Source organism: Oncorhynchus nerka, linkage group LG12 (genome assembly GCF_034236695.1).
Source record: "Oncorhynchus nerka isolate Pitt River linkage group LG12, Oner_Uvic_2.0, whole genome shotgun sequence".
NCBI classification, from domain to species: Eukaryota; Metazoa; Chordata; class Actinopteri; order Salmoniformes; family Salmonidae; genus Oncorhynchus; species Oncorhynchus nerka.
Window position 1 is genome coordinate 45,967,954 of NC_088407.1, and position 27,954 is coordinate 45,995,907.

Here is a 27,954-nt window from a genome sequence, read left to right on the forward strand (position 1 = left end):
GAAATCATCAACCTGGATACATCAACATAATCTCTGGTGATGTGCACTGTAGATGTAGCACTGTAATGTACCTCCAAGACAATTTAGATAGAGGATTAGACTATTCAAAATTGTCTACCAAATAAAGCACGAATCTTGTCAAATATGTGAACGTGGGTTTGGATATAGGCAATGCCTATGTTGTATTTGTAATTTTAAACATTTACTTGGAAAACCCACATCACCTGCGAACAAATAGGCTAATTGTATGAGCAGCGGCAATATTGCACAATCATTCCTAATTCAGATTGGGAACGCATGAATCACATTCATTTGAATCAATAACCCGAATCATTTTTAGCATGCACGCCCGACTAGAATCTCTGCTAGTCTACCTACTTTCGGGTTTGCGAAAACGCTTTCAGTGTACAGCTGCATTATTGGTAAATAGGGACAAGGTAGCGCATGGGCAGCCAGTGGGGAATTATCCCACATCGCATCACATGCCTTATATTAACGAAACATGCATTTGATCATATTTTGTGAATTAACAATAGCCTAACAGTCATTTTCGAATTCTGGTAACATTGGCAATCGGGTCGCATTTAGATGTGTATTTTTATAGCCCTCCGTTGCAAGATCGTGGAAACGATATGGGGTTCGGCTCCCGTGAATCTTGGCCAATTCCTGCAAATATTGCCACCGGCGCAGTGTATTTACATCCTTAACGTTTTCGGCATGTAGGATGGTATGAGGGAACGACCTGGCAAGCCAATGGGAAGATATGCATATTTTAACACACGCTTGTCGAGATGGTGAGTAAAATGTATTTTTTTCTCCGCTCCATGTCAAAACAGTGGTACCTGGTTTCGCAAGAAATTCTGTGCTAGCTAATTAAAAATAAAACATCAATAAAATATTCAACGAAATGCGCATATCTCGTCATCTCGTTCAAGTCACAATTTTGGATTAAAATGATGCATTGCGAAAAGTACACATTTGTATTAAGGTCATTGACGTTATCCTTCAATGTGCCTCTTGATGCATGAGGATAACGAGTAGTATTCTCAAATATGCTTACGGCCAACAGTGATATGAACCTGTATTGGTGCGTAAAAGGGCGTTTGTTAACCAGAGAGAATAGGTAGCCAATCTAATAAGGCTATATTTGAACAATTGCTTTTATTTTAAACAATTAAACACAATGCTGCATCATGACGAATGACACTCATTGCAAGTGTGTGTAGGCTACATCACGTTTTTAAATTACCTTCAATTGCACTGGCTAAAAATCCATTCTCACTTTTGATACTGCTCTTATACCAGCTTCTGCTAGTGTAGCCTATAAACCAAAGGAGACATGTTTTAGGGAATTATTCTAATAGCTAGCCTGCAAATAGATCCGTTTTATTCTGCCCTCGGATAAATTCAATAGCCTGCATAAGACCATTGCACGCACCCGACTAAAGCATTTGCCTACCTATGATTTTTTTTTAAGCTCACGTAACCTAATATTGCAAGCTCTGATATTGCTAAAAGGTAGAGTACAAGTAGTCAATAGTCTGCCCTACACACAGAAACAAACAACATTAGGATATCTTAAAGCAAGTTGGAAATATAGACCAGTAAACACACATATACAATATGCGGAAATATCAACTATTAATATTTATGATGACTTCACTTTTTGATAGCTGTTCAATAGACAACTTTCCAAGTCAAATTTGCTCTCAATCAGTGTTGTATGGTCCATACAGTAACACATGTTTTTGATGTTGTGGCCATTGTAATCTGCTCTACTGAAAACAAACCTAAACTGGCTGGAGGGGGTTGGGCAACATAAACTCATGTAACCCAATATTGCAAGCTCTGATATTGCTCAAATGTGGATTTACAAGTAGTCGGCTGTCTACTTACACACACAAACAGCATTAGGAAATCTAAATTAATCGTGGAAATATAGAACTGTAAACACAGACACAATAGTTCATAGCTGTTCAATAGACAACTTTGCTCTCATTCAGTGCTGTATGGCCGTGCCTGAAAGAAAGGCATATAGTTACAAGTTTTTTGTTGTTGTAGCGCCAAAGAAAAACAAGTGGGCACAGACATCAGAATTAAAATGTTGGGAGTGCAAGGTTCCATCAAGGTTTTGGGATCTTTAGCCCCTAGTCTTGCAATTAAATCAAAGGTGCAATCACAGATGATCTTTATATTTAGTCTCAAATCCAATATGGCTTCCAAAATAAAATTAGATATGGCTGCCATAATAACAATTGATGCAGGATAAATCACCTGTAAATATGCATTTTGTAAATGAGGCATATTGTTCAGAGATTTGCAACACTCATGCCTATAAAGACTGTTGGTGTGAATCAATTTTATTCTGAATCCAATATGGCCAACATGATTACACTCACCTTAAACTGCATACAATGCCTTCGGAATGTATTCAGACCCCTTAACTTTTTCCACATTTTGTTGTGTTACAGCCTTATTCTAAAATTAATTAAATATATATATATTTTAAATTGGCAACAGTCTATAAAGCATTTATTTGGGCTGCAAACTGAGGTGCAGTTAACACGAATGCATTTATCGTCTACAGCAGAGGTACAGTAACTCTGGGTCTACCTTTCCTGTGGCAGTCCTCATGAGAGCCAGTTTCATCGTAGCGTTTGATGGTTTTTGCGACTGCACTTGAAGAAACTTTCAAAATTCTTGAAATGTTCCGTATTGACTGGCCTTCACATCTTAAAGTAATGATGGACTGTTGTTTTTCTTTGTTTATTTGAGCTGTTCTTGCCATAATATGGACATGGTCTTTTTCCAAATAGGGCTATCTTCTTTATACCACCCCTACCTTTTCACAACACAACTGCTTGGCTCAAACGCATTAAGACGGAAAGATATTCCACAAATACATTTTTAACAAGGCACACATATTAATTGAAAAGCATTCCAGGTGACAACTTTATGAAGCTGGTTGAGATAATGCCAAGAGTGTGCAAAGCTCTCAAGGCAAAGGGTGGCTACTTTAAAGAATCTCAAATATAACACACAGTTGAAGTCGGAAGTTTACATACACCTTAGCCAAATACATTTAAACTCAGTTTTTCACAATTCCTGACATTTAATCCTAGTAAAAATTCCCTGTTTAAGGTCAGTTAGGATCACCCATTTATTTTAAGAATGTGAAATGTCAAAATAATAGTAGAGAGAATGATTTATTTCATCACATTCCCAGTTGGTCAGAAGTTTACATATACTCAATTAGTATTTGGTAGCATTGCCTTTAAATTGTTTAACTTTGGTCAAACGTTTCAGGTAGCTTTCCACAAGCTTCCCACAATAAGTTGGGTGAATTTTGGCCCATTCCTTCTGACGGTGCTGGTGTAACTGAGTCAGGTTCGTAGGCCTCCTTGCTCGCACACGCTTTTTCAGATCTGCCCACAAATCTTCTATAGGATTGAGGTTAGGTCTTTGTGATGGCCACTCCAATCCCTTGATTTTGTTGTCCTGAAGCCATTTTACCACAACTTTGGAAGTATGCTTGGGGTCATTGTCCATTTGGATGACCCATTTGCGACCAAGCTTTAACTTCCTGACTGATGTCTTGAGATGTTGCTTCAATATATCCACATAATTTTCCTGCCTCATGATGCCATCTATTTTGTGAAGTGCACCAGTCCCTCCCACAGAAAAGCACCCCCACAACATGATGCTGCCACCCCCGTGCTTCATGGTTGAGATGGTGTTGGCGTTCTTCTTTGGTCTATAATATCTTTTAGCTGATTTCTTTTGATTTTCCCATGATGTCAAGCAAAGAGGCACTGGCTTTGAAGGTAGACCTTGAAAGGTACACCTCCAATTGACAAATGATGTCAATTAGCCTATCAGAAGCTTCTAAAGCCATTGCATAATTTTCTGGAATTTTCCAAGCTGCTTAAAGGCACAGTCAACTTAGTGTATGCAAACTTCTGAACCACTGGAATTGTGATACAGTGAATTAATCTGCCTGTAAACAATTGTTGAAAAAATTACTTGTGTCAATCACAAAGTAGATGTCCTAACTGACTTGCCAAAACTATAGTTTGTTAACAATAAATTTGTGGGGTGGTTGAAAAACACGTTTTAATGACTCCAACATAAGTGTATGTAAACTTTCGACTTCAACTGTATATTAGTTTCTATGCTAGCTAACTGGCTAGATAAACATGGTACTAAAATATCAGGTATGAGCTAATAGCCAACGTAGCTAGTTAATGTTAGCTGGTTATCATTTTGAACATGCACCATTTTCGGCAACGAGTCATCTGACTTGCAGTGTAACGTTAGCTATTTACTGGTGTTATAGGGAAAGAAGGAAGCGTTGTAAAATGCCTAAATAAGAAGTTGGTAATAGGTTTAGCTACCTACAAATGTTATTTTATGTTTATGGACCAAGAAAGCTGTAGATCAGTGCACGTGTATGCGTTCTCACTTCTCAAACTATGTGTAACGGTTTTCTTGTGTCGAAGGAGAGGCGGACCAAAACGCAGCGTGGTTATTATTCATGGTTCTTTAATAAAGAAACTATACATGAATAGACTAACAAAACCAAGAAATGTGAAAAACCAAACCAGCCCTATCTGGTGCAAACACAGAGACAGGAACAATCACCCACAAAACCCAACACCAAACAGGCTACCTAAATATGGTTCCCAATCAGAGACAATGACTAACACCTGCCTCTGATTGAGAACCATATCAGGCCAAACACAGAAACAGACAAACTAGACACACAACATAGAATGCCCACTTAGATCACACCCTGACCAAACAAAACATAGAAACATACAAAGCAAACTATGGTCAGGGTGTGACACTATGGGCAGATTTGAGTCATTCAGACAGAACGTGCATCGCCATTTCAGATTTTTTACAACCCTAGCACTCTTTGTTAGATATTATGCACATTTGTGGCTGGGTAGAAAATGTCATCGCCATTGAGCTATTTCTCATAGTGGCAGTAAACAGCAGCAAGTGTTATGAGGAGATGTGAAAGGGAGCGGAGTTAGCCTCGCTCTATCCAATCATAGCAGTAGGATCAAGTTTACAACCTGCCCATTGCTTGACAGATAGCTGAAATAGCCAATTGAGTTGTTTATAATTTGGCATAAAATCTAACAAGGAGAGCGAGGGTAGAAAAAAAGATGAAACGACGATGCACGTTCTGTCACACCCTGATCTGTTTCACCTGTCTTTGTGCTTGTTTCCACCCCCCACCAGGTGTCTCCCATCTCCCCTCATTATCCCTTCGTATTTATACCTGTGTTCTCTGTTGCCAGTTCGTTTTGTTCCTCAAGCCTACCAGCGTTATTCCCCTTGCTCCGGTCTTTGCCAAAGTTCCTGCTTTCTAGTTTTTCCAGTTTTGACCATTCTGTCTGCCCTGACCCTGAGCCTGCCTGCCATCTTGTACCTTCCTTACCTCTGCCTGCCCTTGACCCGTCGTTTTGCTTGCCCCCTGTTCTAGTTATTAACTTTTATTACTTTGACACTGTCTGCATCTGGGTCTTTCCTAAAATGTGATAGTACGAACTGGCCATGACTGACCCAGCAGACTCAGATTAGCTTCACAATGCTGTCTCCCTGCAAGGAGCCACCATTGGATGACACAAGGAGTTACTGCAATGTCTTATGGAGGGACTCCATACCCTGGCAGAACGCCATGACCAGACTTCGAGACTTTACTGGAGCAATTCCGCGGATTCCCCACTGGGCAGCGGGCCACACCCGTAATCTCCCAGCCTACCCCAGTGTACCAAGAACCCCATTTAGCTCCTCTGGAGCGCTACGCTGGAGATTCCGGAACCTGCCAGAGTTTTTTTTCTCCCATTGCTCCCTCATTTCCGAGCTGCAGCCTTTTTAGTTTCCCTCGGACCGCTCGAGGATAGCGTACACGCTACGGTCCGCTAGGGCACTTGCCTGGGCTATGGTGTTGTAGGAGCATCAGCCCTGCCGTCTGCCTCCGTCTAGAGGAGTTCATGGTGGAAGTTCGGTAGATGTTTGATTCTCTGTTGCCCGGGAGACAGGCTGCGTCATGACTCCCATAGTGTGGCAGACTACGTGGTGGATTTTTACATGTTGGCGGCTGAGAGTGCCTGTAACCCGGAAGCATTGTTCGAGATGTTCTTTCACGGATTATCGGAGGTGGTCAAACATGAACTTGCAGTCCAGGAGCTGCCCATAGACCTTGACTCCCTCATAGCCTTGACCATCCAGATCGATGGGCGGCTTCGAGAACGTAGGAGGGACAGGGAATCTGTGCCCTGTCCCCGTTGTTCGCCCTCGATTCCCACCTCGCCTCTGAAGAATCCCGGAGACCCCCGAAGTCTACATGTCCGAGTGAACCCAACGTCACCCTAGTTATCTCGGGAATCACTGAAGGACTCTCCATTCCCATGCATGTTAGAGCGCTGGAAGGGTGCTCTATAGGCCGGGTCACTCACAATACCACTCCCATCAACCTACGAGTGTCAGGGAACCGCAGCGAGGCAATCCAATTTATGTTGATTAATATGGTTCCTCAGGTTCCCAGTGGTATTGGGATTCTCTTGGCTCCAACGACAATCCCATCAGACTGGACTCCTGGTGCAATTATGGGCTGCAGCCCATCCTCCCATGCCCATTGTCTGAAGTCAGCGCAGCCTGCCCTGGGACATCTTCCTGTGGGCTCGAAAGTTGCCCCGGAGTACCAGGACCTCCGGCAGGTGTTCAGTAAGGCCTGGGCCACTTCGCTTCCGTGGCACCAACCCTATGACTGCGGGATTGACCTTCGCCCAGGCACCAATCTGCCCCAGGGACAACTGTAATCTGTCGGGTCCGGAGACCAAGGCTATGGAGACCTACACTTGACTGAGCTGCAGTGTTCATCCATCCTTCTGCCTCCCCCACTGCCTCCCCCACCGCCCATGCATCGACTACCGGTGCCTCAACGACATCACGGTGAAGAACCCCTACCTGCTACCACTCATCTCCTCGGCCTTCAAGCCGCTCCAGGGGGCCACCGTGTTCTCCAAGCTGGACCTACGGAACGCCTACCTCCTGGTGCGGATACGGGAAGGGGAAGAGTGGAAGGCTGCCTTCAATACGGCCAGCAGTCACTACGAATATCTGGTCATGCCATTTGGCCCTACTAACACCCCAACTTGTGTTCCAGTTTCTGGTTAATGATGTTATCCGGCATGTTGAACCGGTTCGTCCTCAACGACATCCTCGTCTTCTCCCGCTCCGCCAAAGAACACGTGATCCACATCCGACAGGTTCACCAATGTCTCCTGTAGAAACAGCTTTTTGTGAAAGCTGAGAAGTGCGAATTCCATCTGGATTCCATTTCCGCACTGCCAATTATCTCAATTCCAGGCAAGCTAGGTGGTCCCTGTTTGTCACCCGGTTCAACTTCTCCCTCTCCTACTGACCAGGATCCAAGAACATCAAGCTGGATGCGCTGTCACGCCACTACAGCCCCGTGGCTACACACTCGAACCCCGAGACACTCCTTCCGACCTTGTGTCTGGCGACGACACTCAGCTGGGGAATAGGAAGCAGGTCCTTGAGGCACAGCGTTCCCAGCTAAACCCCACGGGGTCCCAGATAACCGGATGTTTGTGCCTGATGCTGTCCGCTCCTTGGTCCTGGAGTGGGCCCACTCCTCCAGGCTTGCCTGCCAACCAGGCTCCCGTTGGACCCTGGACTTTGTGCGACAATGCTTTTGGTGGCCTACCATGGTCCCGGATGTCTCCACGTTCATCGCCGCATGCACGGTCTGTGCATAGAACAAGAGCGAGCCAACCAAGACTTGGAAACGACTCTTCGCTGCGTGGTTTCCGCCGACCCCACCACCTAGAGCCAGCAACTAGTGTGGGTCGAATATGTCTGCAACGCCCTTCCTTGCTGGAAGAGAGCCTGGTTGGCCCTTAAGACCACCTCCAGGTATCGACGACAAGCAGACCGCCACCAGATCCCAGGTTCCCCGGGCAGAAGGTATGGCTGTCCACCTGGGATCTGCCCCTCCGGGCGGAGTCCTGCAGAATTTCCCCACAGTTTATTGGCCATTTCCCCATCTCCAAGGTCATTAGCCCCTCTGCTGTTCATCTTCTGTTGCCCCATACCCTCCGTATACATCCCACTTTCCATGTTTCTAAAATCAAACTCATGTCTCACAGCTCTTTGTCTCCTGTTTCCAGGCCCAGATTATACCTCTGGGAAGGGGATTCCAGTACCTGGTTGACTGGGAGGGTTATGGCCCGGAGGAGAGGTGCTGGGTCCCCGCTAGGGACATCCTGGACCCAGGCCTCATAGCGGATATCCAATGCCGACACCCCGGTCAACCAGGTATGCGCGCGCCCAGGTGGCGCCCCCTAGAGGGGGTACTGTTTCACCTGTCTTTGTGCTGATCTCCACCCCCTACCAGGTGTCTCCCATCTCCCCTCATTATCCCCTGTGTATTTATACCTGTGTTTGTCTATTGCCAGTTTGTTTTGTTCGCCAAGCCTACCAGTGTTTTCCCCCTTGCTCCTGTCTTTTCTAATGTTCTGGTTTTATAGTTTTCCCGGTTTTGAACATTCTGCCTGCCCTGACCCTGCCTGCCGTCCTGTACCTTGTCCCACCACACTGGATTACTGACCTCTGCCAGCCCTTGACCTGTTTTGCCTGCCCCTTGTTCTAGTAATTTATTACTTCGACACTGTCTGCATCTGGGTCTTTCCTAAAACATGATACATTCTATGTGAATGACTCAAATCTGCCCACAGTTTGAGAAGTAAGAATGCGCACACAGACACACGTGTGCTGATCTACAGTGTACTTGGTCCATAAACATGCAGGAATATTGCATCCTGACAGCTGATAAATTATTTTGGCCTATCAAAAAATACTTGTTTCACAAGCATCTGTGATCACAAACCATGATATTACGTTAGACCCATTTGCATTGAGTTCTTGTATATTCTCAAAATAACAGCTGTGTCTGTGATATCTTTCCTTACAGGTGTGATATGCTGGAGTGATGCTTCTATGCAAGTGTATGATTCTCATGAAACCAGCTTTAAAATGTATGTAGCAAATTGAGTTACAAAAACCATGATCTACAAAAATCAACTATGATTCTGAGGAATAAGATGTTTTTGGGAAAGTGTCTTTTTTAAGTACAATTTACAATTTCGCCTGAATTTTGTACATTTTTCAACCAAAATTCTCATTACCGAAATGCATCTGGATTAAATTCTCGGGACATTTCTTTTTAATAAAACAAAGTGTTGCTGTAGTTTGTCCATAAATCATTTAAAATTGTATACTAGTTGAAGTGTACATTAAACTATACTGAGTATACCAAACATTAGGAACACCTTTCTTATATTGAGTTGCACCTTTTGCCCTCAGAACAGCCTCAATTTGTCAGGGCATGGACTCTACAAGGCGTCGAAAGCATTCCACAGGGATGCTGGTCCTTGTTGACTCCAATGCTTCCCACAGGTACAGTACCAGTCAAAAGATTGGACACACCTTCTCATTCCAGTGTTTTTCTTTATTTTTACTTTTTTCTACATTGCAGAATAGTAGTGAAGACAAACTATGAAATAACACATGGAATCGTGTAGTAACCATAACGAGTGTTAAACAAATCAAAATATATTTGAGATTCTTCAAAGTAGCCACCCCTTTGCCTTGATGACATCTTTGCACCCTCTTGGAGAGAGAAACGCTCTGAATTTACGAACGGACAATCTGACAACACTGAGTTTACGAATCCCCAGAGCACACTCTGGCACTCAGATTAAATTTACGAAGACACCCGTAGGATAAGACAGCCTTTAGTCTTTAAATGTTTGGTTGTTTAGTACATAGCCTCACATGTGAATCCTTAAAGAGACGGGTGGGGATAAAGCTTAAGAGGGTGTGAACGATGCTGAATGGGTGTAGACAAAGCGCTCTCCAGTAGGTACCAAAACAATTCAAGGGACATTTTCTCAGAAGTGAGGTTAAAAGTTTATCAACTTTCAAAGCAGAAATACTTTCCCATTGTTCCTGAACTGAAGTGTATGATATACAATTTTTTAGCTCTGAGTCTCTACTTCTATCCAATGTAAAAACAAAATACCATCTCCAAGTTTTGCTACATAGGACCAATTCGACCCGTTCGGTCACAAATATTATTTACATCAATAACATACGAATCACTACAAAACGTATACACTATATTAGGCCCGGCCTTTGGAACTTTGGTTTTCTTAGATATGGCTACTATATTGTGATCACTACATCCGATGCATCTGGATTCTGCTTTCAAGCACATGAATCACTGACCTGGCTTTCAGTTCTGTCTATAAAAATGACCTTTTTGTAACAAATTGAACCAGAACCATGCATAATGCACATACACTAATAATGTAGCAGGCTTTGCCAACACTTGGTCTGTTTTCACACATTTTTCCTTTCAATATTTTAGATTAGTGATGCACTGATATGACATTTTTGGCTGATACCATTATACATTATTTTCCTTGCCAAAAAAAGATACCGATAACCAATATTTTAAATTTGAGCAGCCTTTTAAGCATTCTAGGACAGTTAAATAGTTACACAAACACACACACGGACGCAGCGGTCTAAGGCACTGCATCTCTGTGCAAGAGGCGTCACTACAATCCCTGGTTCGATTCCAGGCTGTATCACATCCGGCCGTGATTGGGAGTCCCATAGAGCGGCGCACAATTGGCACAGCGTTGTCCAGGTTTGGCCGGGGTAGGCGATCATTGTAAATAAAAATTTGTTCTTAATTGACTTGACTACAAACACACACACTGACCAAGAAGCTATTTTGATGGCATTTACTTATGTCCCCATTACCAGTCAAACATAATGAAAACCTATTTCTTTCACTTACATGCTGTGCTGTTTCGTAGTTCATTTGTTCAGTCATTTCATTCTCAACCAGGATTTCATCATGCATGTCAAGCAGTGAAGTTTCAGCTCTGTCTAGGATTTCATCATACATGTCAAGAATGAAGTTTCAGCTCTGTCTGTCCATGGCCTCTCTTCCTCTGTGCGCATCGTCCCTGTGTCCATTTCTATCTTGTCCAGCTATGTATGTAACATTTCACGTAAACCCTGGTTCTTGTATGCATTAAAGTAGCGGTCCTTGTACCTAGCATCGAGCATGGCGGCGACACACTAGAGGCTCAGAGAGAATACCACCGAATAGCTTGTTCACGGCCTCAAGTACTTTTGTAAGTTACCCCACCGTTTGTGTCGACAGTTTTGTTGAGGGCGTTTCAATGCCATGACAGAGGGTGCTGCAAACGCAGTTGATTAGCTTATTTCTCCAGTCAGTTGTTCAAATGGCGCTAGGAGTGTGTTCATGTTTCCAAGTTTCAAACATGTTCTCAAATGCCATTGAAATGGCAGCAGCGATATGAGAACCACCACGTTCTTGAGCATGCAATACGGCTTTCCTCAGTACTAAATCTCTTCTCTGAACACCCATCTTTTGATATCTAGCGGGATCTGAATTGTGTTATTAGCCCGGCTTCAGACCGCTCCAACCCCAGAACTATGTCTCCTTCTGCTATGTCAAAGTCCTTCTCTGGTTTTATGGGTCAGAATGGGTGTACAGATCCCTGGAGATTTCAGAATCCTCAGGCAAGAGAATATTATTTATTTTCACATGTACACCATTCTTTTTCTTGTATTGACTATAGGCAAAATCTTTATATAATTGTTTTATGCTTTTTGCACATTTATAAAACAGACTAAACAGCTAGTATAACAATCATTATTTAACAAAGATGCTGCTAGTGATATGTGGTACCGTGATACGCGCTAGAAAAACTGAGCATGCATTTTGCAGAATGAATGTTCATTGGTACATCCATTTTAATAGTGTCTGCTATGCTCGCAATTTGAGGAGTTGAACCATAAACAGGGTATAGTTGGAAAGGTTCACTTCTCCTCTGTTACAGTAAAATAATGTCTCCATGTGTTTCAGTGTCTATATGACCGATTCCTGACCAGGTTTGCACACACTGCAGCAGGGATTTTGGCCCACTCCTCCATACAGACCTTCTCCAGATCCTTCAGGTTTCAGGGCTGTCACTGGGCAATACGGACTTTCAGCTCCCTCCAAAGATGTTCTATTGGGTTCAGGTCTGGAGACTGGCTAGGCCACTCCAGGACCTTGAGATACTTCTTACAGAGCCACTTCTTAGTTGCCCTGGCTGTGTGTTTCGGGTCGTTGTCATGCTGGAAGACCCAGCCACGACCCATCTTCAATGCCCTTACTGAGGGAAGGAGGTTGTTGGCCAAGATCTCGCGATACATGGCCCCATCCATCCTCCCCTCAATACAGTGCAGTCGTCCTGGCCCCTTTGCAGAAAAGCATCCCCAAAGAATGATGTTTCCACCTCCATGCTTCACGGTTGGGATGATGTTCTTGGGATTGTACTCATCCTTCTTCTTCCTCCAAACACGGCGAGTGGAATTTAGACCAAATAGCTCTATTTTTGTCTCATCAGACCACATGACCTTCTCCCATTCCTCCTCTGGATCATCCAGATGGTCATTGGCAAACTTCAGACAGGCCTGGACATGCGCTGGCTTGAGCAGGGGGACCTTGCATGCGATGCAGGATTTTAATCCATGACTGCGTAGTGTGTTACTAATGGTTTTCTTTGAGACTGTGGTCCTCCCAGCTCTCTTCAGGTCATTGACCAGGTCCTGCTATGTAGTTCTGGGCTGATCCCTCACCTTCCTCATGATCATTGATGCCCCACGAGGTGAGATCTTGCATGGAGCCCCAGACCGAGGGTGATTGACCTTCATCTTGAAGCTTTACTTCCGGGTTGGAGCGAGCGGTCGCATCTGCACTCGGTCCGCAGGTAGTATTACATTTCATTACATTTCATTATAGTACAACGGTTTGATTTGTCTAATCTTAGCAATTTCTTCTTAGCTAGCTACATAGCCGTCTTTGTATCATAGATAATTGCGTAATTATCGTATTTCGTCGTCCTAACGCAGTCTACACTGCCCTGCAGCTAGCCAGCTAGCTAACGTCCACCGTTAGCTAGTCCACCGTCTACCGATTAGCAGCACAACTATTACACTCAACTGAACGACTTGATTAGTGTAGTGTTAGCTAGCTACATAGTTGTCTTTGCTGTCTTCGTATCCAAGATAATTGTGTAGTTTAGAGTGTGTAGTTTTATGTCGTCCTTAACATAGGAGACTCTGCTAGCTAGCCAACAGCTAGCCAACGTCTACCGAACAGAACTTCTGCACTCAACAATCCGGTCGCATTTCGCTTCGCTCCACAGGTAGTATCACATTTTTCATTTCATTTCATTACAGTACAACGGCTTGATTTGTTTGATCGTAGCTAGCTACATAGCTAGCTACATAGCCGTCTTTGTATCAAAGATAATTGTGTAGTCTAGAGCGATTTCCTAGGTTAGCTAGCCAGCTATTGTCGTTCTTTTAACGCAACGTAACGTAATCAACACTGCTAGCTAGCCAGCTAGCCCCGAATAGCAGCACAGTAGAAACTATTACACTCAACGGAACGACTTGATTAGTGTAGTGTCAACAACGCAGCCAATGCCAGCTAGCCTACATAGTCAACAACGCAGCCTCTGCCAGCTAGCCTACTTCAGCAGTACTGTATCATTTTAATCATTTTAGTCAATAAGATTCTTGCTACGTAAGCTTAACTTCCTGAACACTCGAGACGTGTAGTCCACTTGTCATTCCAATCTCCTTTGCATTAGCGTAGCCTCTTGTGTAGCCTGTCAACTATGTGTCTGTCTATCCCTGTTCTCTCCTCTCTGCACAGACCATACAAACGCTCCACACCGCGTGGCCGCGGCCACCCTAATCTGGTGGTCCCAGCGCGCACGACCCACGTGGAGTTCCAGGTCTCCGGTAGCCTCTGGAACTGCCGATCTGCGGCCAACAAGGCAGAGTTCATCTCAGCCTATGTCTCCCTCCAGTCCCTCGACTTCTTGGCACTGACGGAAACATGGATCACCACAGACAACACTGCTACTCCTACTGCTCTCTCTTCGTCTGCCCACGTGTTCTCGCACACCCCGAGAGCTTCTGGTCAGCGGGGTGGTGGCACCGGGATCCTCATCTCTCCCAAGTGGTCATTCTCTCTTTCTCCCTTACCCATCTGTCTATCGCCTCCTTTGAATTCCATGCTGTCACAGTTACCAGCCCTTTCAAGCTTAACATCCTTATCATTTATCGCCCTCCAGGTTCCTCGGAGAGTTCATCAATGAGCTTGATGCCTTGATAAGCTCCTTTCCTGAGGACGGCTCACCTCTCACAGTTCTGGGCGACTTTAACCTCCCCACGCCTACCTTTGACTCATTCCTCTCTGCCTCCTTCTTTCCACTCCTCTCCTCTTTTGACCTCACCCTCTCACCTTCCCCCTACTCACAAGGCAGGAAATACGCTCGACCTCATCTTTACTAGATGCTGTTCTTCCACTAACCTCGTTGCAACTCCCCTCCAAGTCTCCGACCACTACCTTGTATCCTTTTCCTCTCGCTCTCATCCAACACTTCCCACACTGCCCCTACTCGGATGGTATCGCGCCGTCCCAACCTTCGCTCTCTCTCCCCGCTACTCTCTCCTCTTCCATCCTATCATCTCTTCCCTCTGCTCAAACCTTCTCCAACCTATCTCCTGATTCTGCCTCCTCAACCCTCCTCTCCTCCCTTTCTGCATCCTTTGACTCTCTATGTCCCCTATCCTCCAGGCCGGCTCGGTCCTCCCCTCCCGCTCCGTGGCTCGACGACTCATTGCGAGCTCACAGAACAGGGCTCCGGGCAGCCGAGCGGAAATGGAGGAAAACTCGCCCCCTGCGGACCTGACATCTTTTCACTCCCTCCTCTCTACATTTTCCTCTTCTCTCTCTCTGCTGCTAAAGCCACTTTCTACCACTCTAAATTCCAAGCATCTGCCTCTAACCCTAGGAAGCTCTTTGCAACCTTCTCCTCCCTCCTGAATCCTCCTCCCCCTCCCCCTCCTCCCTCTCTGCAGATGACTTCGTCAACCATTTTGAAAAGAAGGTCGACGACATCCGATCCTCGTTTGCTAAGTCAAACGACACCGCTGGTTCTGCTCACACTGCCCTACCCTGTGCTCTGACCTCTTTCTCCCCTCTCTCTCCAGATGAAATCTCGCGTCTTGTGACGGCCGGCCGCCCAACAACCTGCCCGCTTGACCCTATCCCCTCCTCTCTTCTCCAGACCATTTCCGGAGACCTTCTCCCTTACCTCACCTCGCTCATCAACTCATCCCTGACCGCTGGCTACGTCCCCTCCGTCTTCAAGAGAGCGAGAGTTGCACCCCTTCTGAAAAAACCTACACTCGATCCCTCCGATGTCAACAACTACAGACCAGTATCCCTTCTTTCTTTTCTCTCCAAAACTCTTGAACGTGCCGTCCTTGGCCAGCTCTCCCGCTATCTCTCTCAGAATGACCTTCTTGATCCAAATCAGTCAGGTTTCAAGACTAGTCATTCAACTGAGACTGCTCTTCTCTGTATCACGGAGGCGCTCCGCACTGCTAAAGCTAACTCTCTCTCCTCTGCTCTCATCCTTCTAGACCTATCGGCTGCCTTCGATACTGTGAACCATCAGATCCTCCTCTCCACCCTCTCCGAGTTGGGCATCTCCCGGCGCGGCCCACGCTTGGATTGCGTCCTACCTGACAGGTCGCTCCTACCAGGTGGCGTGGCGAGAATCCGTCTCTACACCACGTGCTCTCACCACTGGTGTCCCCAGGGCTCTGTTCTAGGCCCTCTCCTATTCTCGCTATACACCAAGTCACTTGGCTCTGTCATAACCTCACATGGTCTCTCCTATCATTGCTATGCAGACGACACACAATTAATCTTCTCCTTTCCCCTTCTGATGACCAGGTGGCAAATCGCATCTCTGCATGTCTGGCAGACATATCAGTGTGGATGACGGATCACCACCTCAAGCTGAACCTCGGCAAGACGGAGCTGCTCTTCCTCCCGGGAAGGACTGCCCGTTCCATGATCTCGCCATCACGGTTGACAACTCCATTGTGTCCTCCTCCCAGAGCGCTAAGAACCTTGGTGTGATCCTGGACAACACCCTGTCGTTCTCAACTAACATCAAGGCGGTGGCCCGTTCCTGTAGGTTCATGCTCTACAACATCCGCAGAGTACGACCCTGCCTCACACAGGAAGCGGCGCAGGTCCTAATCCAGGCACTTGTCATCTCCCGTCTGGATTACTGCAACTCGCTGTTGGCTGGGCTCCCCTGCCTGTGCCATTAAACCCCTACAACTCATCCAGAACGCCGCAGCCCGTCTGGTGTTCAACCTTCCCAAGTTCTCTCACGTCACCCCGCTCCTCCGCTCCCTCCACTGGCTTCCAGTTGAAGCTCGCATCCGCTACAAGACCATGGTGCTTGCCTACGGAGCTGTGAGGGGAACGGCACCTCAGTACCTCCAGGCTCTGATCAGGCCCTACACCCAAACAAGGGCACTGCGTTCATCCACCTCTGGCCTGCTCGCCTCCCTACCACTGAGGAAGTACAGTTCCCGCTCAGCCCAGTCAAAACTGTTCGCTGCTCTGGCCCCCCAATGGTGGAACAAACTCCCTCACGACGCCAGGACAGCGGAGTCAATCACCACCTTCCGGAGACACCTGAAACCCCACCTCTTTAAGGAATACCTAGGATAGGATAAAGTAATCCCTCTCACCCCCCCTCCCCCTTAAAAGATTTAGATGCACTACTGTTCCACTGGATGTCATAAGGTGAATGCACCAATTTGTAAGTCGCTCTGGATAAGAGCGTCTGCTAAAAAATGTAAATGTAAATGTTGAACTTCTTCCATTTTCTAATAATTGCGCCAACAGTTGTTGCCTTCTCACCAAGCTGCTTGCCTATTTTCCTGTAGCCCATCCCAGCCTTGTGCAGGTCTACAATTTTATCCCTGATGTCCTTACACCTTCTCTGGTCTCGGCCATTGTGGAGAGGTTGGAGTCTGTTTGATTGAGTGTGTGGACAGGTGTCTTTTATACAGGTAATGAGTTCAAACGGGTGCAGTTAATACAGGTAATGAGTGGAGAACAGGAGGGCTTCTTAAAGAAAAACTAACAGGTCTGTGAGAGCCGGAATTATTACTGGTTGGTAGGTGATCAAATACTTATATCATGCAAATTAATTACTTAAAATCATACAATGTGATTTTCTAGATTTTTGTTTTAGATTCCGTCTCTCACAGTTGAAGTGTGCATATGATAGAAATTACAGACCTCTACATGCTTTGTAAGTAGGAAAACCTGCAAAATTGGCAGTGTATCAAATACTTGTTCTCCCCACTGTATTCATCTAACTAACCAGCTAGTTGAGCATGCAAAAAACAACCTCAGAATCTACTGTATAATCCAATGTATTTAGCCATAATTTCATCATGGCTAGCTAGCTAGTCAATTTAACTTGCTAATCAATTACCATTCACACAACAGTGGCTGTTTTCGGTAGCTAGTAAGTTAAACATGACAAAGAATACATCAACAATCAACAACAGCAGAATGCAACTGGCTAGCTGACTATACCTGTATCTAACTGTCTAGCTAGCTACGTAGCAATGAAAACTACTTTTTGATACAGTTGAGCCAATAACGTATGCACATGTAGCTAGCTTGCCATTTCCACTGTAGACTCTTACCTGTGTACCATTTAGGGTTTATGATTCACGGCAGACTGAAACACTTTCAAAATAATCCTTCCCACTGGACTTCAACCAGACTGCCTTTGCCACTGAAGACAGAGCTGTGTTGATACCTACAGCTGAATTCAGGACAACACTGTTTTTAAAAGCTGTAGCTACATTTTGCATGTTGTCCATTATGAAAATATGAGTAAGTCCAATGATCAAGGCATTTTTGTCTTTGATCAAGCTATGGATCTTTCAAATAGAGAGAAATAGAAATGGTGTCTTTTTGTAAAAAGCACATAAAGGCTTCATAATTCAAAGGGTAATTTTAACTGCTATTATCTCATAGAACAAAATATATAATATCTACTAAGCCTGTGTTAACCTCAGACCTTATTTTTTGTGTTAATTACAAAACACTATTCTTTCCCCATAGAGATGGCTGAACGAATCAGAGGTAACTAATTTCTGGGTTTCAGGACTATAAACTGGTGAGTTCTATATCCCCAGGGAGCAGGGTATGCCATTTGACAGAGAAGCCTTGAGTAACAGAATGGGCTCTCTTTCTCGTCAATGTCCCAGCCCCCTCATTATCTCAACCAGCCGTGGCCAGGCAAGATTCCAAATTTTCTCTGTGGCTAAACATCTTTGTGATTTCACATATGATTTATATTTACAGATTACATACACGTTTGTTATTAAAGGTGCTAGATGCAGAAATCACTACGCCATTTCGTGGTTGCAAAAATTGTAATAGTTCACCTAATTACCAGCTTGTGACAGAGCAAGCACTGAGTGTAGATAATCATTGTATCAAATCAAATTGTTTTTGTCGCATGCACCGAATACAACAGGTGTAGCAGAACTTACACTGAAATGCTTACTTACAAGCCCTTAACCAACAATACAATTAAAGAAAGAGTTTAGAAAATGTTTACTAAATAAAATAAAATAAAGTAGTAACACAATAAAATAACAATACCGAGTCTATATACAGGGTGTACTGGTACCGAGTCAATGTGTGGGGGTGAAGGTTAGTCGAAGTAATTTGTACATGTAGGTATGGGTAAAGTGACTATGCATAGATAATCAAATGGCCACCTTCGCTGTTTATTTTGGAACTAGACATGGCGCTCCGGTACTGCTTGCCTTGGCGGTAGCAGAGAGAACAGTCTTTTGGGGCCTTCCTCTGACACGCCTAGTATATAGTTCCTGGATGGCAGGAAGCTTGGCCCCAGTGATGTACTGGGCCATACGCATTACCCTCTGTAGTGCCTTACATTTGGATGCCGAGCAGTTTCCATACCAGGTGGTGATGCAACCGGTCAGGATGCTCTCGATGGTGCAGCTGTATAACTTTTTGAGGATCTAGACACCCATGCCAAATCTTTTCAGTCTCCTGGTGGGGAAAAGGTGTTGCCGTGCCCTCTTCACGACTGTCTTGGTGTGTTTGGAACATGAAAGTTTGTTGGTAAGGTGGAGACCAAGGAACTTGAAACTCTCGACCCACTCCAATACAGCCCTGTTGATGTGAATGGCGTCGTGTTCGGCCCTCCTTTTCCTGTAGTCCACGATCATCTCATTTGTCTTGCTCACGTTGAGGGAGAGGTTGTTGTGCTGGCACCACACTGCCAGGTCTCTGACCTCCTCCCTATAGGCTGTCTAATCGTTGTCGGTCATCAGGCCAACCACTGTTGTGTCATCAGAAAACTTAATGGTGGTGTTGGAGTCGTACTTGGGCACGCAGTCATGGGTGAATAGGGAGTACTGGAGGGGACTAGGCACACACCCCTGAGGGGCCCCCGTGTTGAGGATCATCATGGCAGATGTATTGTTAAAAAAAATAATTGGGGTATGAATACAACGAGACGTCACGTTATCTTATTTTAAAACAAATCACTTCAAAAAGTAGGCTACCTGCGTATGTTCATCCACTATATAATTTTTCATCCAAAATATTCCAGCATCCAAAAAGAGCAATCACACCATTTGATGAACCAAAAAGTGAAATGACATTTGGCGATTCATGCGTGTTGCTGACAAAAATACGTTTTTTTTGTAGAAAGAAAAGTTGGGACACCTGAAAAGGGGCTGAAATACAGAACTGTCAGCCGCGAGCTGCCCGGTGAGTCAAGCCTACCAGACGAGCTAAATGCCTTTTTATGCTTGCTTCGAGGCAAGCATCACTGAAGCATGCATGAGAGCACCAGCTGTTCCAGACCACTGTGTGAGCACGCTCTGGCCGCGGGGCCAGACAGATTACAAGGACGTGTGCTCAGAGCACGCGTGGACCAACTGTCAAGTGGCCACTGACATTTTAAACCTCCCCTGAGATGGCACTGTAGTCCCTTGGTTCGATTCCAGGCTGCATCACAGCCGGCTGTGATTGGGAGTCCAATTGGGCGGCACACAATTGGACCAGCATCGTCCGGGTTTGGCCGTCATTGTAAATAAGAATTTGTTCTTAAATGACTTGCCTAGTTACATAAAGATTAAATAAAATAAAAATATGGGCCAGCATATGTCACGTGTCCACTTTCCTCTTAGCCTTAAGATAACATCATTCTCATATGCGTGTGATTGATGTGTGACATATCTTAAGATATTAATACTGTATTTTTCAGAGTGTCATGTGTATTGGAGGAGTAGGTGCTTAATTGAACTACCAGTATGCTTGTGTGATGAGTATCCATGCCTGAGACCTGAAGAATTGTGCTAGCTCCCGGAACTTATACCTAGGCTTTAACTAAATAGGCTAACACTGTCTTGCATCACTGATATTAATCAAGTTCAGTATCAGGCCAGTCACACATGTAAAGTAATATAAGCAAGTTATTTCAGTTGTGCAAGTCTATAGCCTTAATTGTCATTTAATTTGTACAATTCTAAGCCATGGGGGGGGGGGTCTCAACTGACATAACATTGTTTTAAGGTGGTCATACTGTGGATCATTTAGCTATATGATTTAGATTTTTGGGGATTTGGGATATAAATCAAATGTGGATAAATTAAAAAAAACAAGGTTTTTATGTGTTTCTACCAATTTGCGTAGGCACAAAACTACCTTCATACTTCCATTCATTTTTTAAAACCGGTATCGGATACCTTCAGAATCGTCCTGTGACAGAGCAAAATGGAGACACCATCGTGTTCGTGAGAATCTACCCTTTCCATTAGTGGACACATTCAATGAAAAAAAAAACATATCTCTAGCTTAAATTGACGGATTTTTATGGTGATTTTCCTTTTTTGTACCGGTGAGTCAAATCGACTCTAGGGGTTTAAAGGAGCAATCTAAAAAAATGTTTGCCAAGCTTGTTTTACTCCATTGTTTGTAAACTCTGTAATCGTAAATAAACACTGTATAGCCTCAAAACATGATTAAAACTATAATTATGATCTCATGGTCAGTCCTCGCATCCATAGCTCCGTCTATGAATTTCTCCAGCTCTATCCCAAAAACAGTAGCGGAGTATTGTTTGAACTGAAGATTGTGTCTTTAACAAACTATTGTAACCTCACTTATTCTCTCTTTCCTAAGGAGACATCAATGAGATGACCTGGGAACTCAAAATCAGACCAAATTCATTAGACGACTAAGGACCTTATTCCAACTGTGTGCAGCAACACTTCATTCAAACGCTACTTCACTGAGAAGGGCAATCTCATTGCTGAGCCAATGTAGAACCTGCACCTTCAGGATTGCATGACTTCTTTCCTTGCCTGGATTTCAGCACACAGTCAGATCTACCAGGTGTGGAATAGTTGTTTTTTTATTTCGTAACTCCTAGTAAAATTCTATAATGCATATTCAATGTTACATTACCTTTTTGATTGAAGAATTATAGGTAACACTTTATTTGGATAGTCCATCTGTAGATGCTTTACAGACTATCATTAACATGTCAACTAACTGTCAACTAACTATCTACTAACCCTTAACCTAAACCTTATTTTAACCATAACCTTAGCAAGCACTTACTTATCAACAGATAGTTTGTTGATAGTATGAGCATCTACAGATGGAAAATCTGGATTATAATTATAGGATTGCAATGTATGCCAGCGAGAGGCAATACATTTTCACCAATCGCAAACGAGCCCAAGCATCTCACACTGTACGTTCAAGCTTCCACGTCTTGCGGTCTTTATTCAAACCAAACATGATGCAAGTACACTTTCAGCAATTTGCCCTGTACCTTTCGTGCCATAGTTTGTTTATATCTATTGGTTATTGCTGGTTGTCGAAAGGCACATTTAACCTACCCTGGCCAGCGGAGTTTCACGTTTGGAACTATTCTATTTATTCCTAGTTGCAAACTCCACCTACTCTATAAACCGGGCGAGCTCATCTAGTGTGCCTGTTCACAAATTGCCTCACTCTGCACGAGCCATGACAAAAATGTTTGCCAAACTATTAATTGGACGTGACAAAATAACATAAAAGCCATTATCTTAATGTGGTTGGCCCTCTCATACTGTACGAGGCAAGGATGCCACGAGATATACTGTTTACAAACAATCTTGAAAATGTGTCTCAGTCTTCCATTTTATTCACTGGAAAGAGTAACTTTGATTAAATTATAAGGAATTTACTGATTTGATTTTAATGTCATTTCTTTTCTTTCTTTTTTTTTTACGTATCTTTATAGGACAGAGTATGCCATCTGCATCTTTCCACAGAATTCTACGACCATTTCTACTTGGCACCTTTCTACTGGGCTGTTTTGTGACTCTGGTTTTGATGTACTTCAAACCGTCAACTAGCTGGCTATCAGGTCCTGTAGAGTCAACCGCATCCACTATCCAAGTTAAAAATCTCTTCTCTACCAAGGGTGACAAAAACCTTACCACTGTACTTGTCTGGCTCTGGCCCTTTGGACAGACCTATGACCTGGGTGTCTGCAGCTCTCTGTTCAACATCGAGGGCTGTTTCATCACAGCAGATCGGAACCTATATAATAAGTCAGATGGGGTCGTCATACATCACAGGGATATCTGTACTGATCTCTCCAACCTGCCCCCCCTTCAGCGTCCCTCCTTCCAAAAGTGGATATGGATGAACCTAGAGTCACCATCCCACTCCTCTCAGCTGCCCGGTATTGAAAACTTGTTCAATTTAACTTTGAACTATCGTCAGGATGCTGATATCGAAGTGCCTTATGGGTCGATTGTGGCGGCCCAAGGGGACGAGGATTTCGTGCCACCGAGAAAAAGCAAGTTGATCTGCTGGATTGTCAGCAACTGGAACCAGGATCACATGCGAGTGAAGTACTACAATGAGCTCTATAAACATATTGAGGTTCACGCTTATGGACAAGCCTTTGGAGAGTACATTGCAGATCAAGAATACTTTCCTACCATCGCCAGTTGTAAATTCTACTTGGCGTTTGAGAACTCAATTCACAAAGACTACATCACAGAGAAACTGTATAACCCACTCTCTGTAGGGACGGTGCCTGTGGTTTTAGGTCCACCAAGACAGAACTACGAGAACTTTGTCCAGGGGGAAGCCTTTATCCATGTGGATGACTTCACCTCACCCAAAGAGCTGGCTGATTATCTCCTGCTCTTGGACAGGAATGAGGAGATGTATCTCAGATACTTTGAATGGCGACGGCACTTTAAAGTGAAAAAGGCATACTTCTGGGCCGAACACACATGCCTCGCTTGTGATAATCTCAAAAGGCACAAGGAGTACAAGGCATTCAATAACCTTGATAAATGGTTTTGGGGTGGAATCCCTTGAAGGGCCATGAAATTGTTGTTTTGCAGTTGGAAGCATTGCTTTAAGATATATTCAGTCATGATGTATTTGACATTGTCATTGACAATGTTCCAACATGTTTTTCTCACTGGTTATAGGGGCCCAAATAAGCCATTCTCTTTTTTATTTTGATGCCAGACAGATTTGGTCAGCCTTAATTTGTCTCTTGCATTTCAATTCAATCATGATTTATGTTGTCATTTGCAATGCATTTAATATTTATTTCATAAAATCTCACTTTTATACATGACCAAAAGTATGTGGACACCTGCTCGTCGAACATCTCATTCCAAAATCATGGGCATTAATATGGAGTTGGTCCCCCCTTTTGCTGCTATAACAGCCTCCACTCTTCTGGGAAGGCTTTCCCAGAAGCCTTCCCAGAAAAGTCACTGAGCTCTTGAGTAAGGACATTCTACTGTCAATATGTGTGTATGGAGATTACATGGCTGTGTACTCTCTTTTATACACCTGTCAGCAACGAATATGGCTGAAATAGCAGAATCCGTTCATTTGAAGGGCTGTCCACATACTTTTGTGTTTATAGGTGTTTAATCTCTGAATGTCACCGCATTTGCTGCTATTTGTTTTCTATGATGTACTGTAACTGTTTTGCTATGTGGGAATCGGGCTGGCATGACATTTTCATATGGCAGTATACAATACATTTTTGAAATTGAAGAAATAGTTGTCATTTAAAATATGTACTATTTATTCAATTGAGGCATTTTATGATAGACTTTCCTATGTGTTAGTGATACAGTCATCTATGCAGTGTTTATTGAACACATGGACGTAATTCAATTGTGTCATTTACTGTAAAATGGAAATGTGTATTGTTTGAAGGTAGCATTTGCACTGCAAAACACACTGACACTCATCGTTGATCATGTATGTACAGTAATACAGTGCAGAAAGAAGGAAAGGAAGATACATAAAACAAATAGATAACTATTATGTTAATAGTGGTTTCTTAGTGAGCATTATCACATTAAATGCATTGCAGTTCTATCATATGCTCCATGAATATTTGACTTACAATGCGAACATTATCCAATTTCATTTCGAATGTTTTTGCTCTCAAATATTTACACCTATTGTGGTACAATGATGAGAGCACACATTTGACATGAATAATGAATCATATGCTTATCTGTGTGGGCTTGTCTATTGCCATCTAGCCACATTGTCTTAAATATTCACTTGTATATTTTTAACCTTTGAGCAAATTTCAGTGCATGAAAAATAGGATAACTATTCAAGCTTGGATCTGCCCACACATCTGTGGTTTCATTGTGAAAGATTGAAAATGCTATTAACTTTCTTAGATTTTTTTTATTTATTTTTTTATACCAAAGATTACCTCCAACCTTGAACTTAAACACCACATAAGGACCTGAGGTGGTATGTACATTATGTACACTACCGTTCAAAAGTTTGGAGTCACGTCGAAATGTCCTTGTTTTTTAAAGAAAATAAAATATTTGTCCATTAAAATAACATCAACTTGATCAGAAATGCAGTGTATTGAGTGCAGTGTATTCTTTCAAAAACAAGGACATTTTGAAGTGACCCCAAACTTTTGAACGACAGTGTATATCATAATAGCTGTCATTATGTCATGTTTGACTATATTATGATGCTGGTATGATGTATAGTTCAAATACAGTGTACCACTTTCGTTGAAGGTTGAATACACAAACCATTCAGCATACATAAACGATTCATAAAATGTGGCACCCTAATGACCCTAATGACCTTCAGAGTGCATTCATATAGTCATTATTGAATAGTATGTCACATGACAGGATAAATGTGAAAATAAAAGTCACATGAACAAATACATTTTTGTCAGAACACATATTTTTCTTCCCTCTAGAGCGTTATTATGTATCACTACAAAGTAATCATGAATGTTGCCATTGTTATACTTTGCTTACTTTGAATTTAATTTCCAAATATCCATAGCCAGCATAAAGCATATTCTTGAAATGGTCTGAAATAATATCCTACCTCTGATGTTTTTACCAAAAACAGAACACTGTCACCGGCAATTGTTAAAAGCAATTTAGCCATTTCCTTTTGCTTTCCAAATGTAAAAAACACAAGGTTTACTTACCATATACTATTTCGTAATGTAAATGATAGTGATCAACCAAAACAAAATGTTTATATTTGTCATGAAACAATAATTAACTGTGGACTAATGTCACTAATGACATGCAGTTGATCCTCAAATATATGAACCTCAGAGTTAGACTGACCGGTCAACCGAATGGGGAAATATAACTTCTGTTGCTTACATGCTCTAGAAATACACCAGATGTTTACCGTATCTGGCTATATGTTTTGCAAACACATGTAAAAATACAATCAACAAAAGTAATAATAAAAGGTTTGAGAAGTTGAATTTAAAAGTTAAGGACATTTCAGTGTTCCGAACTACCACCATTCCCAATGTTTTCGCATTTGAGTTCTTTCTGTGGATGCTTTACGAATGCACTATGGAAGGTCTTTTATAAATGTGACTTATACCTTAATGGATGTGTTATGAATGTTTCTTATGCTGTTATGAATGCTTTATGTAGGAGTAATGGATGTCACTGTGCTTGCTAAGCCGTGCCACTTCCTCCAGCTCACGCCGAGAAAATAACCTCTGCCTCCAACAACACACGACAACCCTCTTGAAACACCTTGAGCGAGCTGTGCTACCAAAAGGCTACATCACCAATGCAGTGCTGCGGGTGGTGCTTTCAAGCCAAGTTCGGGCTTGATTCAATCCATTACGCAGAAGATCCACAGTATGGCGCAATTCAAGTGTAAAGGTAATTTCTGTTTGAGCCGAACATACGCAGCGTTTTACCATGAATGCAGTGTCCGCAAACACAGGGACATTGCCTTTAAATATCAATTCGCGCCATCTTCCACAATTCAATCAAGTTATACATGCAACCTTCAAAGATATTGTCACCTAAAGGGTTACCATTGAATCTTAGAGCAAACGGTGTAAACAACTTTCAGGCTGCTTTCATTTTGTGTGGGACCATTTGTATAAAGAGGGTAAATACGTATTTTTCTTATAGACTATGTAGGGGGAAAAAAACAATCATAGCCTCTACATGTCGAAACGTCACCTTGGCCGACATTCGTAATGGTGTGTTCCATCCTTCAAACAAACTAGTCCACTGACACAGATCAATGCCTATAGGTAGACAAGCGGAATTCTGTAACTTTCATTTTAAAAACACCCCACAGCTCTACCATTAATTAAAAAGTGTAGAGAGATTTAAGAAGGCCGTTCAACAAATGGCTTTTTGTTCCACTGTTCCGGTCTGTGATTGGTTTATACTGCTGTGACATAGGCTAGTTCCAAAGGCTGAAGCAGAGCTGCGCCAGCGGTGCATTATAGCCTGCCGCCAGTCAAGTGTGAGCTGCACAGCAAAGTCAATCAAAGCAGCAAAGTCAATCTAGCTGATATTGTAGGTAGTTACATTTACATTTACATTTAAGTCATTTAGCAGACGCTCTTATCCAGAGCGACTTACAAATTGGTGCATTCACCTTAAGACATCCAGTGGAACAGCCACTTTACAATAGTGCATCTAAATCTTTTAAGGGGGGGGAGGGTGAGAAGGATTACTTTATCCTATCCTAGGTATTCCTGAAAGAGGTGGGGTTTCAGGTGTCTCCGGAAGGTGGTGATTGACTCCGCTGTCCTGGCGTCGTGAGGGAGTTTGTTCCACCATTGGGGGGCCAGAGCAGCGAACAGTTTTGACTGGGCTGCGCGGGAACTGTACTTCCTCAGTGGTAGGGAGGCGAGCAGGCCAGAGGTGGATGAACGCAGTGCCCTTGTTTGGGTGTAGGGCCTGATCAGAGCCTGGAGGTACTGAGGTGCCGTTCCCCTCACAGCTCCGTAAGCAAGCACCATGGTCTTGTAGCGGATGCGAGCTTCAACTGGAAGCCAGTGGAGAGAGCGGAGGAGCGGGGTGACGTGAGAGAACTTGGGAAGGTTGAACACCAGACGGGCTGCGGCGTTCTGGATGAGTTGTAGGGGTTTTATGGCACAGGCAGGGAGCCCAGCCAACAGCGAGTTGCAGTAATCCAGACGGGAGATGACAAGTGCCTGGATTAGGACCTGCGCTGCTTCCTGTGTGAGGCAGGGTCGTACTCTGCGGATGTTGTAGAGCATGAACCTACAAGAACGGGCCACCGCCTTGATGTTAGTTGAGAACGACAGGGTGTTGTCCAGGATCACGCCAAGGTTCTTAGCGCTCTGGGAGGAGGACACAATGGAGTTGTCAACCGTGATGGCGAGATCATGGAACGGGCAGTCCTTCCCCGGGAGGAAGAGCAGCTCCGTCTTGCCGAGGTTCAGCTTGAGGTGGTGATCCGTCATCCACACTGATATGTCTGCCAGACATGCAGAGATGCGATTCGCCACCTGGTCATCAGAAGGGGAAAGGAGA

The 27,954-nt window shown here is 43.8% G+C and overlaps 1 protein-coding gene across 1 annotated transcript; it reads left to right on the forward strand.

The window, feature by feature from the left end:
• Window positions 1-514: 514 nt before the first annotated feature.
• On the forward strand, window positions 515-26,971 carry LOC115138268 (4-galactosyl-N-acetylglucosaminide 3-alpha-L-fucosyltransferase 9-like). Its single transcript, XM_029674946.2, has 3 exons — window positions 515-794; window positions 21,263-21,475; window positions 22,374-26,971. The coding sequence occupies exon 3, from the start codon at window positions 22,382-22,384 to the stop codon at window positions 23,468-23,470; it is 1,089 nt and encodes a 362-aa protein (XP_029530806.1). The 5' UTR covers window positions 515-794; window positions 21,263-21,475; window positions 22,374-22,381; the 3' UTR covers window positions 23,471-26,971.
• Window positions 26,972-27,954: the final 983 nt, after the last annotated feature.